The sequence below is a fragment of the Pithys albifrons genome, chromosome Z (genome assembly GCF_047495875.1).
Source record: "Pithys albifrons albifrons isolate INPA30051 chromosome Z, PitAlb_v1, whole genome shotgun sequence".
Lineage (NCBI taxonomy): Eukaryota > Metazoa > Chordata > Aves > Passeriformes > Thamnophilidae > Pithys > Pithys albifrons.
The window spans coordinates 80,244,272-80,258,315 of NC_092497.1; the positions used below are offsets into that span (position 1 = coordinate 80,244,272).

Here is a 14,044-nt window from a genome sequence, read left to right on the forward strand (position 1 = left end):
GCGGCGGCAGCCGGGTCCCCAGTGTCGCCAGCCGCCACCATGACGGACCGCTCCGCCTTCGATACCAATGTCATCACCATGACCCGCTTCGTGATGGAGGAGGGCAGGCGGGCGAAAGGCACCGGGGAGTTCACGCAGCTACTCAACTCGCTCTGCACGGCCATCAAAGCCATCTCCACCGCCGTCCGCAAAGCGGGCATTGCCAACCTGTGAGTCCCGGGATGCACGCCGCACCTGCCCGCATCCCCGCGGGTCCAGGAATGCCTCCGGTGGGATGGGGTTGAGGATGGGCATGGGGATGAGTGTCACCAGAAAGGCCTGTGAGTAGGGTTGCATCATTCACCCCCTTGCACAGTGCTGTAACTCCTTTAGCATCTTGGTTTCTTGATTTTCTGAAGTAACACGGATCCTTTTTATAGGATACTTTTTTGTGGTATCAGGCATGCAGTCTTTGAGTAATGACTGCTTACAATAGAACTTCATGCAAACCTTCAGCAGGTTTCTGTGCTTTAAACCATAAGACCTAACAGACTGAAAGACAAAGCTTGTGAAAATACAGCCTAAGTATTGTTCCTTGCATATTGCTTAATATCAAAGCCCCATTTTACGCTTTGAGCTGTTAAATTCAGTGTGTTTTTATTCATATTGCATCATAGCAACCGGAGTTTCTCAGTGAAACTTTGGGTGTCTAAGGCTTTCAAAAAGTGCAGTGGTTAGGAACAGTAATAGAGTCTATAGTCAGCCAGTCAGAGGGAAGTTGCTCTGGACATGCATCATTAAGGAATTAGAACTGTGAAATAACTGAATTGGGTTGTAGGTAAGTAATCCTCCTAAGTATTTTATCTATTGTTCATAAGCCCAGGTGTATGCTTGTCAGGGCTTTAGACATGGGCTGCTTCATCATTTAATGGAAAATGTAAAGAGAAAATGATTCTGCCTCTACAAACTGTGCAGTGGAAATTATAATAAGAGAAAAAGGCAAAACTCCTTCACCGTGTGTTTGCAATATTTTTCTGTTTTGACTTCAGATTACATGTAACTGTGATAATTTTTAATCATCATGTGCTAGCCCTTTCATGTGCCTCCTAATGTCTATCAGTAAAGACCAGTGTTTCCCAGATGTAATGAGATTCCTAAGTCTAAGGTCCCATTCCTTTTGTGTCCTGTATGTGTGTCTGTTGACAGCTGCCCACAGGTTTGATACCTATGCTGAAAGACATGCCTTATAGTCCCTGATCCAGTGTGTTTGACTCTCCAGCTGTGCTGGGGTAGCAGACTTCAGACTTGTAAGCCTCCTTGAGCAGCACTGTGGGATATTGCCAGTAGTGGGATATTGCTTTGCTGTCAGGGAATGTGAACAAGTAGGAGTCACTGGAATCCATTCCTTTGGATCATCCTCAGACTTAGCTATATGCTCAGTGCTCCCCAGCAGGGAAGGTGCAGAGCAGCTGGGAAAGATGTACAGACACTTCCAGCTTCAGACTTTGTGACAGACTTCTGCCCTACCCACCTAGGAGTCCCTAACATGAGATGTGAGAGCTGTAGCTGCTGCATGCTCCTAAAGCATGGTGTTCAAAGTACGCTTTTTTCCTAAAAGCACTTTCATAGTTGCAGGAAAATGTTCAAGCCACTGTAGCAAAGAGGGAAAAAGGCAGAATTATGCCAGATCTTTTTCTTTGTCTCATGTATTAAATGGAAGAAATGCAATGCATTCCTTAAGTAATGTTTTCAGTGTTTCTACAAAAACCCTGAAATATTTGTGTACAGCCTAATCAATGAACCACAGCTGAAGTGCTTAAGAGTCATCTGAATGTGTGCTGAGCTGGCTGTTTATCTCTTCTAGGAACTGAACTTACCCTTTCTTGGTTTTACATGCTTCCAAAATGATCTATCGTTTAGACTCTGGGTATTTCCATATGCCAAATGGTTTGATTGTGATTAGTTCATGGCATTTTATTTGTGGTTTTTTATTTGCATTTCTCAGTTCTTTTCCCAAGGTTATGTTTACTACTTAAAATCAAAACTGAAAACATTGAACTATAAAAAAGTTGATTTTATGCGAATAAAATTTTTATCCTGCAGTTTGGAAATTATATTGCTAATCAGGAGTCTGTGTATACTGCATACAGAAGTTATAGTGTAGCTTCTGTCATCAGGGTCACATATATATATTCATATATATTCATATATATATTCATATATATATGTATGTTTAAAGTATATTTTCTTGTACTTCTAAAGTTTCCTAATGAAATCTTAGCTTTTAATTTTTGCAGCTATAATATCAGAGCCTAGGGTTCAAAACACAGTATTTAGGTCTTAAGAGCTCATTAAAAAGCACAGTTGTAATTCATCCTTCACAGCCTGCTCTGTTTTGTTTTTTTTTTTGCCTGTAGTTTACAAACTACTGAAAGGCAATTCTTTGTTTTGTATTCATCGTGTTCAGCAACTTCAAGATTTGCCACTACAGCTGATGTTAACAGCTGATGTTAAGAGTTCACTGGACAGTAAATGAAAAAAAGGCTTAGAGAGCTGAAATATCATCCATGCTGTATGTTTCACAAGAGATTTTACAAGCATATGTTTGCCAGAAATAAAGCACTTTGGAACACACAGTGCTCTGTTCTCATTAATGTTCTCTCTCACTGTTGCTCTAGTTATGGAATCGCGGGGTCTACCAATGTGACAGGAGATCAAGTAAAAAAGTTGGATATTCTTTCCAATGACCTGGTGATTAACATGCTCAAGTCATCCTTCAGCACATGTGTTATTGTGTCAGAAGAAAACAAAGATGCTGTGATAGTGGAAACTGAAAAACAGGTTAGTAGCTTTAAAAGTTCTCCCTGCTAGATTTCAGATCAGCCTTTTCAGCTGTATTGCTTTAGATCTGAGAAATTAAAACCAAGTAAAAGTTTTGAAAAACGAGTACTTTGCCATACAGGCAAAAGAAGGTGGAGTGGGTGGGTGGAGAAAGTGTCAGTCTACATTTGACCTTTCTGTCGTTTCTGCTTGTTGGTCTTCCTTTTTTTTTCTCTGTTGTTCCTCCACACCTTCTTTTTTCCCCACCTTACTTATTGTGGAGGAAACATTTCTTTTTACCCCATCTGATCTCTGGAATTATAATCTGAGTCAGTCAAACCCTTTTGTAAAGTTGCTTTATCAGCAGGATGCTGAGAAGACGTTCTATGCAGGTCAGATCTCAAGGTCTTTAATTCTTGCAAATTCTCCTTGAGGCCCACAAAAGACTTAGCAGCAATGAAACAAAAGTGATTTTTACATATTTATTTATTATTTATATTAACAAGTCTGCATGCACTTCTTGAAGGATTGTTCCCTTTCCTAGCTAATATTTTGGTGTGATAATGTAAAAATCTGAGTAAAAATTTAGTTAAAAATTTCAAACATAATTTAGGAAGTAGTTCTTTCTTTGTGTCCCTGATGAGAAGTCTTCAAAGTTGATTTTATAGGCATTGGATGAACCCAGAATGCCTTAGATCTGAACAAATATTCTCAAAGATTGCCAAAGATCATTGAAGGAGTCTCATTATTATTGCTTTTCTAAACTAAATGTGAGCTAGTATGGTTTTTATCAATTCCTACCTAGAATTCCTACTTGGAGAGTATAGCATTGCTGGACTTAATTAAGTTTCTGGCATGCAGGATAAAATCAAATGAAAAGTTACTCATTATTAGTAAAATGACTATGAATCAAATAAAGAGGGGAACAAGATATTTGAAAGGTAAAGTTACTTCAACTTTTCCCCCTGTACTGGCAGTTCCTACAGGAATCCTTAGTCCAACAATAGGCAGGAACCATTTTTTTTTTCCTCCCCAAAACCCAGGATGAGACCAGCCTGGCTAAGTAATTTCTGACCACATGTCCTTTCAGAACACAGATAAAGTGCAGTGTATGGTTTAGGCAAGTCAGCTGTTAAAGGCCTTTTTAACATCTGTAATTTTTAGCTGTACTTGTAAAAGGCTGATCTTCTTCATTTGTCTTTTTCCTTATAATTCATAGAGCCATGTTGTTACCGAGGAGCAATGCTGCCTTGCTTAGATGGTAGATATTGCAGAATGTCTATCAAAATGGATCGGCTTTAATTGTGTAGATGAAGCTAAACTAATAATTAAAAACTATTCCCATTTTTTTAATTTTATATTAAAAATTGAGCAGGACTTCACTTCTCCTGTGTCATCATCTGGTGTGTACTTTATAAATGTCTCACCTTCTCCTTTGGCACAAATCACAGTAGTAATCAAGAATGGAATCTGGGCCAAAGAATTCCTAACAGTTGAATTCAGTTCCTTCCTAATCTATAAAAGCCTTTTATCTTATATTGCTTTGTAAGTATCTGAGAAAATTTACCTACTGGAATGTTTTTATCTGGGGGAAGTGAGTAAATAATGTCACTAATATCGTTCCCTTTTTTGTATTTTCTAGGGTAAATACATAGTCTGCATAGACCCTCTAGATGGTTCTTCAAACATTGACTGTCTTGTTTCCATTGGGACCATCTTTGCAGTCTATAGAAAGGTAAAATGCTTTTATATAAGATTGGAAAAACTACTACAGCTTTTGGTGAAATAAAATTGTGTGGGAAGACAATAAAATCTAACTAAACTTGTTTGTGGAAGAGACTTTCAGGGCCAGGTTTAAGTTAAATGTGCTATTTCACAGACACTTGAATAAAACATTTGTGAAGGATTAGCATTAGTCTCTTAGAAGATGAAGTACCTATATGTACATGGAAGCCTAGCTGATATTTAATTAGCCAGCTAAAGCAATTGTCCCTTGCAAACAAATCACATCTTAGGTTTCATGAGTGTTCATCTTAAGACAAAATACCACATAGTTATCATCTACTTGAGGAATGTGTTTTCAGGTTTTCTTTTTCTCTGTACTAATAGTCCTGTTAGCCTGAGGACGGGCTTCAAACACAAACCAGAGCTGAAACATGTCTTGTGCATTTGAAGTGTCTAATTCAGTCTGAAAGGCAGAACCCTGTCTAAAGGAGCTTGAAATACCAGATTTACAGGTCACAACATGGAAGAAAAATTAAGGCAGGTAAAACACACCCAACTGTCCATTTCAATCATTTCTTTGTATATTGTCATACATCCCAAAGTAGCTGTTTTCAACTTCCTATTTGTATGAAGCAAAACAAAACAAAACAAAAAATCCCGAGTACTTTTGAACTCGGTGAGTCATGTTTCATTTCTTGCTTGTCAACTGTGCCTCAGAGTTTTCCTCTGAGCTGTGTTCATCATCACCTGCAAGAAGGTAAGCAGCTCTTTATTATCTCCTTAATCCTTTCCTGCTTCCTGCATTCCAGCTTGGCTTATACAAGAGCATTTCTCTATCAATGTGTTTGTATCCTCTGTATAGTTTGTATTAGTCCATCCAGTAGGAATCTCATGTGTAGATCATAGAAGCATTTGTGCTACCTCATGTGTGGATGTGAAATAGAAGACCATCCCTATCCCAGAGAGTCCAGTTATGTACCAGCAATAGAAATCAGGTAAAATTGAGAATGTTACTTCTTATTCTAGGTGTCTCCTGATGAACCTTCTGGGAAAGATGCTTTACAGCCTGGGCGTAATCTTGTGGCAGCTGGTTATGCTCTCTATGGGAGTGCCACAATGCTGGTACTGGCCACTTCTGCTGGAGGTGTCAACTGTTTCATGTTGGATCCGGTGAGAATGTATTCTGTTTCTCTGTTTATGTATTAGGGATAGCAAATATTGTCTATAAGAACCTTTTGCCCCCAACAAAATCAAACAAAGGAGCAATTTTTAAGCTAACGTGAAGGAATGAAATATAAGTGTACTTGGACTTACACTTGTATTTATAACCCATCAGCAGTAATGTCAAGAGACTTACATTCTGCTGGGCTGCTGCAAGGGTGACTCAACACCAGGAAGACAGCCAAGTCTGCCAAGCAAATATGTGTCATCATGTGATCCTGGAAATGAGTTGTTTTCTGCAGTGCAGAATGCCTTTTAAGTCTTATTTGTCTTTTCCTTAATGCTAGTACATTAGTAAACCAGAGCAGAAATATTTAATCTTTTTCTGTGTTTTCAGATCCCACCATGATGTGTAAAAGAGTAAGTGACATGTGTAGGTGGGTTTGACATTCTAGCATGCATTTGCCGTATGAGTTTTAAAATAAAAGTCATGATGACTGTAGCAGAAAGTAGTTTGCTTTAGTGACCTGGGTTTTTTTGTAATCAGTCAGGCTGTGCCATCTCTCAGACTTAATTTTTTATAACCTGCAGTGATCAAACTACAAGAAATACAACTTTGTGATCTCTGTTTAGTAGCAGCTTAATTAGATGCATGTATTTATGTCTATATTCAGGTAACTGATTTAACTTTGAGCATGCATGCATGTTATTTTGTTTACTCTTAGCACTGACTTAGAAATTTACTTTAGTGAAAACTAAACAGACCAGCTCTCAATGACAGAGATTGGCTCTCTTGACCACAGGCTTCCAAGCTAAAATGAACTGGAGTTTATTAATATCCACAACTATTTGAAGATGGTTGTGCCTTGGTTCAACAAGCACTCTCAGTTTGCAAACTCCTCAGAACTTTGTTATATTACTCAGAATTTATTATAATAAAGACTCGCAAATTTACAGACCACAGGGGTTTTTTGACATAGAAAAAGAAGAGAGCTTGGAATGGTAGAATGAAGCAGCTTGCATGATCCCAGGATTTGTGCTCTGTCTTTGTTTTATGCATGTAGACTTGTAAAAACCACTTTTTTGTAGGTAGTAAATTATTTTTAAAAAATTGTCAGTGATAGTAAATTTTTATTAAGTAAATTTTTATTAAATTGTGTGCTTTATTGGGTTTTGCCTTGGTTTGTAAATAAATGAGCAATTAATGTTAACAGAAAATTTTTCTTTCCTATTGTTAGGCGATTGGAGAATTCATTTTGGTGGAAAGGGATGTGAAAATAAAAAAGAAGGGAAACATCTACAGCCTCAATGAAGGCTATGCTAAATATTTTGATCCTGCAGTCACAGAGTATCTCAAAAAGAAAAAATTCCCTGAGGTAAAAGATTCTGTTTCAGAGAAACTTTCTAATAACAAGCAATTCTCATGGGTTCCAACTTTGTGATCAGTCACTCTCTCATGCACTGTTGAGAGCTTGTTTTCCTTTTCTGTCTGTTTAGAGTACAACCTGATAACGATAGCTGCAGTTGATATGGCCAGATGTTTCACCATTTTTCAGTACTGCACTGCACATTTTTAACATTTTCTTTCTTTCTTTCTTTCTTTCTTTCTTTCTTTCTTTCTTTCTTTCTTTCTTTCTTTCTTTCTTTCTTTCTTCTTCTTTCTTTCTTTCTTTCTTTCTTTCTTTCTTTCTTTCTTTCTTTCTTTCTTTCTTTCTTTCTTTCTTTCTTTCTTTCTTTCTTTCTTTTCTTCCTTCTTCTTCCTTCCTTCCTTCCTTCCTTCCTTCCTTCCTTCCTTCCTTCCTTCCTTCCTTCCTTCCTTCCTTCCTTCCTTCCTTCCTTCCTTCCTTCCTTCCTTCCTTCCTTCCTTCCTTCCTTCCTTCCTTCCTTCCTTCCTTCCTTCCTTCCTTCCTTCCTTCCTTCCTTCCTTCCTTCCTTCCTTCCTTCCTTCCTTCCTTCCTTCCTTCCTTCCTTCCTTCCTTCCTTCCTTCCTTCCTTCCTTCCTTCCTTCCTTCCTTCCTTCCTTCCTTCCTCCTTCCTCCCTTCCTCCCTTCCTCCTCCCCCTCCCTCCCTCCCTCCCTCCCTCCCTCCCTCCCTCCCTCCCTCCCTCCCTCCCTCCCTCCCTCCCTCCCTCCCTTCCTCCCTTCTCCTTCCTTCCTCCCTTCCCTCCCTTCCTCCCCTTCCTTCCCTTCCTTCCCTTCCTTCCCTTCCTTCCTTCCTTCCCTTCCTTCCTTCCCTTCCTTCCTTCCCTTCCTTCCTTCCTTTCCTTCCTTCCTCCCTCCCTTCCTCCCTTCCCAAAACTTCCCTTCCCAAACCTTCCCTTCCCAAACCTTCCCAAACTTTCCCAAACCTTCCTTCCCAAACCTCCCCAAACCTTCCCAAACCTTCCCAAAACCTTCCCTTCCCAAAACTTCCCTTCCCAAACCTTCCCAAAACCTTCCCTTCCCAAACCTTCCCAAACCTTCCCTTCCCAAACCTTCCCAAACCTTACCTTCCCTTTTCTTTTCTTTTCTTTTCTTTTCTTTTCTTTTCTTTTCTTTTCTTTTCTTTTCTTTTCTTTTCTTTTCTTTTCTTTTCTTTTCTTTTCTTTTCTTTTCTTTTCTTTTCTTTTTTTTTCTTTTCTTTTCTTTTCTTTTCTTTTCTTTTCTTTTCTTTTCTTTTCTTTTCTTTTCTTTTCTTTTCTTTTCTTTTCTTTTCTTTTCTTTTCTTTTCTTTTCTTTTCTTTTCTTTTCCTCTTTTCTTTTCTTTTCTTTTCTTTTCTTTTCTTTTCTTTTCTTTTCTTTTCTTTTCTTTTCTTTTCTTTTCTTTTCTTTTCTTTTCTTTTCCTCTTTTCTTTTCTTTTCTTTTCTTTTCTTTTCTTTTCTTTTCTTTTCTTTTCTTTTCTTTTCTTTTCTTTTCTTTTCTTTTCTTTTCTTTTCTCTTCTTTTCTTTTCTCTTCTTTCTTTTCTTTTTTCTTTTTTTTCTTTTTCCTTTGTCTCTTTCTTTCTGGAAGGGGCCCAGTTAATGGTACTGGAGGCAAAATTGGGCATTTGGTAATCAAGTAGAGAGGAAGTATCATCTGGTGATGAAGAAATTTAGTTGACATGTGTTAGATCGCTGCTTCCTCACTGCAACATCCGAGTAGACAGAGAGCCAAGTGGAGACAGCAGTGGATCATTGCTCAGTGGTGACACAAGCTGGGTTCTAAGGGTGCCTCTCACTTGGAAATCTGGTGTGTCTTCAAGGCCTGCTTTGTGGCTGTGCAGCTTCGTGGTGTGAGGAGGCCCAAAGCTCCAAGGTGTGCTTGTAAAAATCATGTCTGCTCTCATGCCTAACACATGTCCTCACTGCAGTTATTACCTTGACACTTACTATTGTTGAGTGTTGGTGTCCCTTCCTGACTTCCTGATCTTACTTTGAAAAAAGACTTGTGTTTTCAGCTGATATCTTTCCAGGCTTAAGTTCTGTTTATTTAGAAATTAAAATGTACTCTCTGGCATATAACAAGGAAATAGTATCAGTAGTCAGCTATCAACTTTTTCTTAACAAAGAGTTGTAGAAGTTGGTAAAAATTAGTGGAAGAAGTAGGAAAAATCACATCGTTTGCTCCTTGATTTTTTCCTCTACAAAAGACAAAAATATTAACATAAATTCCTAGCACTTGATTTTTTTGCTACTAGAAATAAATACAGTGTTTTCCAAGGGTTGGATCTGATGGAGAGCTGAGATGCATTTTCTGTTGTTGGCACTATGGCTCACCTATGCTGAATTCTTCTGTCAGTCCTTTTCCTTGGATTTTTCTAGTTAGAACATGACAATACTGACATATTCTCCAAAACTACTTTGGATATTATCCATGAGGCACAGTATGGAGATTTTAGGTGTTAGGACTGATAAAGGGAGTGTGGAGGAAGTTAACATGGTGTGCTCAATTTCTTTTCTTTGAATGTGTTTCTGTAGGATGGCAGTTCACCATATGGTGGGAGGTACATAGGATCTATGGTGGCTGATGTGCATCGCACACTGGTGTATGGAGGAATCTTTCTGTATCCTGCTAACTCCAAGAGTCCCAAAGGAAAGGTAAACCTGAGTAAACTCAGCTATAGAAAATGTTACATTATGTAGACATTTCACCATCAAGATGAATATTTTTATTGCAGCACCTGTGTTTTGTCACTTGGTATCTTGCATTTCTCACATGTGGGTATGGCCACCCTTTGAATGCAGTCACAAGTGACAGCAACCTATTGTCAGACAACTTTTTTATGGCCACTGCACTAACTTCTCTTTATCTGCAAATGTATCTGGATTATGGAACATACCAGGAGATGTGCTGTTCAAACAGGCTTTTCTGTACCATCTCAGCTGAAACTGTGCTGGCCCAAATCAAGAAAAACATTACAAAGCAAACAATCTGTATTACCCTGAGATTCCTATTGCAAGATAGTTTGTAAGAAGCCTAAATGTTGTTGGCCTGTTAGGAGAAGCTCTGCCAAAGAGAAAGCCATCTGCATCTTGTACTTGGTAACAGTGTGGAACTGTGCCTGGCTGCCTCTGCCAGGACGGTCAGTCAGGGAAGATCACAGGCTTACAGGCTGACAGGGGGACTGTTTATTCAGCAAAGACCTTTCATCTGTTTTGTAATTGTCCGTAAATTATTGCTTCAGGTTGCAGATAAGATGCAGTTATTCATTAGAGAAGCCTAGTGGCACACTCAGGGTCAGAGTTTTCCTTTCTTTTCACACAGTCCTATGTGGTCTCCTGCCTTGTTAATGGCTGTGTCTAACACGCAAGCTTTATCTCTGTGTAAATAGCACAATGCAAACATGAGCTAGGAAGAAAGCACTCAGACTGGGCAGATCCAGCATTCACTGGTTTTTGTTTAAAATAAAAATCCACACAATTTCATTCTTGAATCAAAGTTTATATGAATTAAAGAATACTTGTAACAATAATTGGTTTAAAATCAAATGCCAAATACATTTACAGTTCCTTATTTTCAACATTGCCTAAGCTGACTACTGCCATTTTGACTTTTGTCTTCCAGCTGAGACTGCTCTATGAATGCAATCCTATGGCTTTTGTTATTGAGAAGGCTGGGGGAATAGCAACAACTGGGCATCAAGCAATATTAGATATAGTGCCTGAGGATATCCACCAAAGAGTGCCTATTGTCTTGGGATCTCCTGATGATGTGAAGGAGTACCTTGAGATAGTCAAGAAGCATTCAAACAAGTAAAGAAAGCTTGCTGAAGTCACCGTGCAGAGGGGAAGAAATGTCTTACAGCTGAACCAAAGAACACACTGCAATACTGCGAGATTGAACTGTCTGACCTCTATAGTAAAAGAGCAAATGACCCTTATTTTCATAAGATTTTTTAAAGTGAAATCTTGTATAATTGCATTGTGCAATAACAGGCATTAAATGATTGCATTAAATGAAGCATTAAAAGTTAAAGCAATGGAAAAACGTGTTTTCTTTATCATTTGTGATTACACAAGAGCCACTCTTTTGCAAGGAAATACTGTGTTGCATTCAATAACCAGGGGGGAAAGACTCAGCTTTCTCAGACAAGTTACAGACTGTATGTTTGACAGTCAGTGACCTTTCCAGACCCCAGAAGTTGCTCAGTGTACTTAAATCTGGGTTTACTCTGACCAAGAATTAAGATTTGTGAAACATGCATTAGTGTATGCTAATGCTGACACATACTATTAATATATTGATGGTTGTCACTCTATCAAATCCAGTTACACAAGGATGAAAAATGACAGGTTGGAGTCGGGGGTTTTTAATTGGTTAAGGAGCATGTGTAGACAGCTTGTACATAGATTTTGCTGTGATGAGCTGGCTATCTTTGTCAGCAATGAACATGCTTACTTGGCTGTGTGTTGCTAGCACCCCCCACCAGGTGTTCTTTGTGTTATTTTGGGATTGTGGATTACCATGGGAAAGGATTCTGCTGTGCAAGCAGAAGGAAGGTGCAAAATCCCCACAAAGCATACTGACATTTAATACACTGATTCAGAGCATGCAGCTGGGAACAGAACCCTAGTGCTCAGGGGCCAGGTGCCTGTCACCTGTCTGGATACAGTTTATGTCTGTGACTCACAAGCTTTATAAATCAATTGAAATCTGCAAATCTTTGACATTTCTCACTGCCCATTTACCTTTGCCAAACTCAAACTAAAGGACATATGGATGGTGCTTTGGATAGACTGGCACCAAACATTGACTCAATCCATGGTCTGTGAGACCTCTATGGGTGCCATGAGCTATAAACCTGCCTGCCTGCCTGAGGATTGCATACATCAGAGCAAATAGACTGATTGAGTGTGGTTCTGCTTGTAAAACAAGAAAGGAGTATAGGGGAACCTGGAGTTCATGGTGCAAAGGCATGCTCCATGAGGGCTCACACAGTAAAAAACCTGCAGAGCTTTGTCCTGACAGGTCATGTTGGGCATTTGGAGGCATACTGGCAAACCTTAGACAGCTGAATAAATGCATCTGTTCTCCAGATTGATGGGGGACAATATGTTTCTGACAGGGACTGAATGGCCGAGTTTCTGCTGAAAATGTTGTTTGTGATGAGGCTTTGCTAGTGAAGACAGAGCTTTCAGGAACCTGAGCCCTTGAAGGACTGTGACAGTGTTAGCAATAGTTTGGACTACAGAACCTCAATAGTCTCTTAGCATGTCCTGGCAGACAGTATCCGCAGCAACCATTTTTGTCTAGTTACAGTAATTCCTTGTCTGTATTCTGCCCTCAAGCTTGACAACGATCCCTAGACTGCATATATTTATTTTTAATACACCATACTGCAAGAAGGTAAAGGTTATAGGAGGAAAGTTAATACTGCCCATGTTTGCTAGGTCAGTTCCCAGTGTTTTGGTTTTGCCCAGAGGCTGGCATTTTATAGTTAGCATTTTTCACATTGTGAGATGGGTTTTTCTGTCAATCAGTAATATGTAAGCCCACATTTGAACATCCCTGCCTAGCCAACAGTGGGGAGGCTAGTCTCCTTCCACATCCCCCTCCCCAGAGCTCTCCCTGCCCATCAGCGCAAGGCAGGAGGGTTGGTTTGTCACAGTGTCTGCTCTCAGCCCCCATGGCAGTACTTCCTATGGCCCTGCTTGAGAGCTGCACTGTGGCCTTTGGTGAAAGGTCACAGGCTCCAATTTCAGCTGGCGCCACCCAAGCAACTATCATTTCATACCAGTTAGGAAAGGTATCAGCTTTAAGGAACAGGACTAGCCTATACACAAGTGGAAGTGTGAATCATCCCCAAGATCTCTTGTGTAATATATATATATATATATTGGAGGGCAAATCTTCCATGGATCTGTCGAATTGAGGTGTTTATTTTTTTAACATCTCTATGCTGTTTCAGTCCATCATACTAAGGGGTTCTCAGGCTTATAGAGAATCATCACACATTTTTAAAACAAACTGTTTTCTCCCCACTCACCCAAATGGCAATTATATAACTTAAACATTCAGTCTAGTAATTCGGGTTTTTATCAATGAGTGGGATCACAGTATTTATCAAAACAGGGTGAAGTTTTCATGCAATCCAATCATGTGCTTTTATCCACATTTTTATTCTTTTATTTCTCATTTGGCTACACTGTTTACTGCAATATTTATAGAAAGCTGGGTTGTAAACTCTGTGTTCTTTGTTTATTAGTGTAAGTAAGTTAATTTCTTATTGCATGAATGTTATTTGAGCAGCAACTCAAAGCATTGTTCTTTATACATGCTAAATAAAACCCAGTACCTGTAAAAAGCATTTGGAGATTTTTCAGTTAAAATTAAAAATAGGAAAAAAAAAAGAAATCAGCAAATAGTGGACTGATTAGCTCTGAAAACACCCTTTGAACCACTAACTCCAAAACAAACCTCGTGTTAGAAGATGATCTGAACTTTGTCTTTTTGACCAGTGTAAAAGATCACTTGGAATCAAGAGAAGATCTGCATGTGATGTTTTGATACATGTGAGAAGTCACAAGCCAACTCCCACCCCATTTCTTATTTACTAATCTGTTTCAGTATGCTTATGACATTCTAACTACAGAGAGATTTTGCATTAAAAGCATTTTATTGCTAGTCAGGAATACTAGTCAGGCTGACAGCTGCCACAATGATGAAATAATACGTAGAACGTAATGGTGATATTTTAAGCCAGCAGATCTCTTTGCATATATAATATGAAGCCTGTCCCTTTATTTTATTAAATGCACCGTATGCTATCCCAGAGCTCCCCAAATATGATATTTTTTGATTTTCTATAAAACTGGTTCAAAAAAAGTCTCCCAACCAGGCAAAAAGTGCTCTGGAGTATTTGTCCTGTAATGTGAATGGTGTCATATACTTTTAACCAGA

The 14,044-nt window shown here is 39.0% G+C and overlaps 1 protein-coding gene across 1 annotated transcript; it reads left to right on the plus strand.

Moving 5' to 3' along the window:
• The first annotated feature begins 4 nt into the window (after positions 1–4).
• Positions 5–11,131, plus strand: LOC139684687 (fructose-1,6-bisphosphatase 1). Its single transcript, XM_071580860.1, has 7 exons — positions 5–209; positions 2,658–2,820; positions 4,442–4,534; positions 5,551–5,694; positions 6,924–7,061; positions 9,622–9,741; positions 10,709–11,131. Exons 1-7 carry the CDS (start codon positions 40–42, stop codon positions 10,898–10,900), a joined length of 1,020 nt encoding a protein of 339 aa, XP_071436961.1. The 5' UTR covers positions 5–39; the 3' UTR covers positions 10,901–11,131.
• Positions 11,132–14,044: the final 2,913 nt, after the last annotated feature.

What these genes read in the sequence shown, in the direction of transcription:
- LOC139684687 (XM_071580860.1), top strand. Translation starts at nt 40, where the DNA reads ATGACGGACCGCTCCGCCTTCGATACCAATGTCATCACCATGACCCGC. An exon ending in TAGTGGAAACTGAAAAACAG is followed by an intron (nt 2,821 to 4,441) that starts GTTAGTAGCTTT and finishes TGTATTTTCTAG; the next exon opens with GGTAAATACATAGTCTGCAT. An exon ending in AAAAGAAAAAATTCCCTGAG is followed by an intron (nt 7,062 to 9,621) that starts GTAAAAGATTCT and finishes GTGTTTCTGTAG; the next exon opens with GATGGCAGTTCACCATATGG.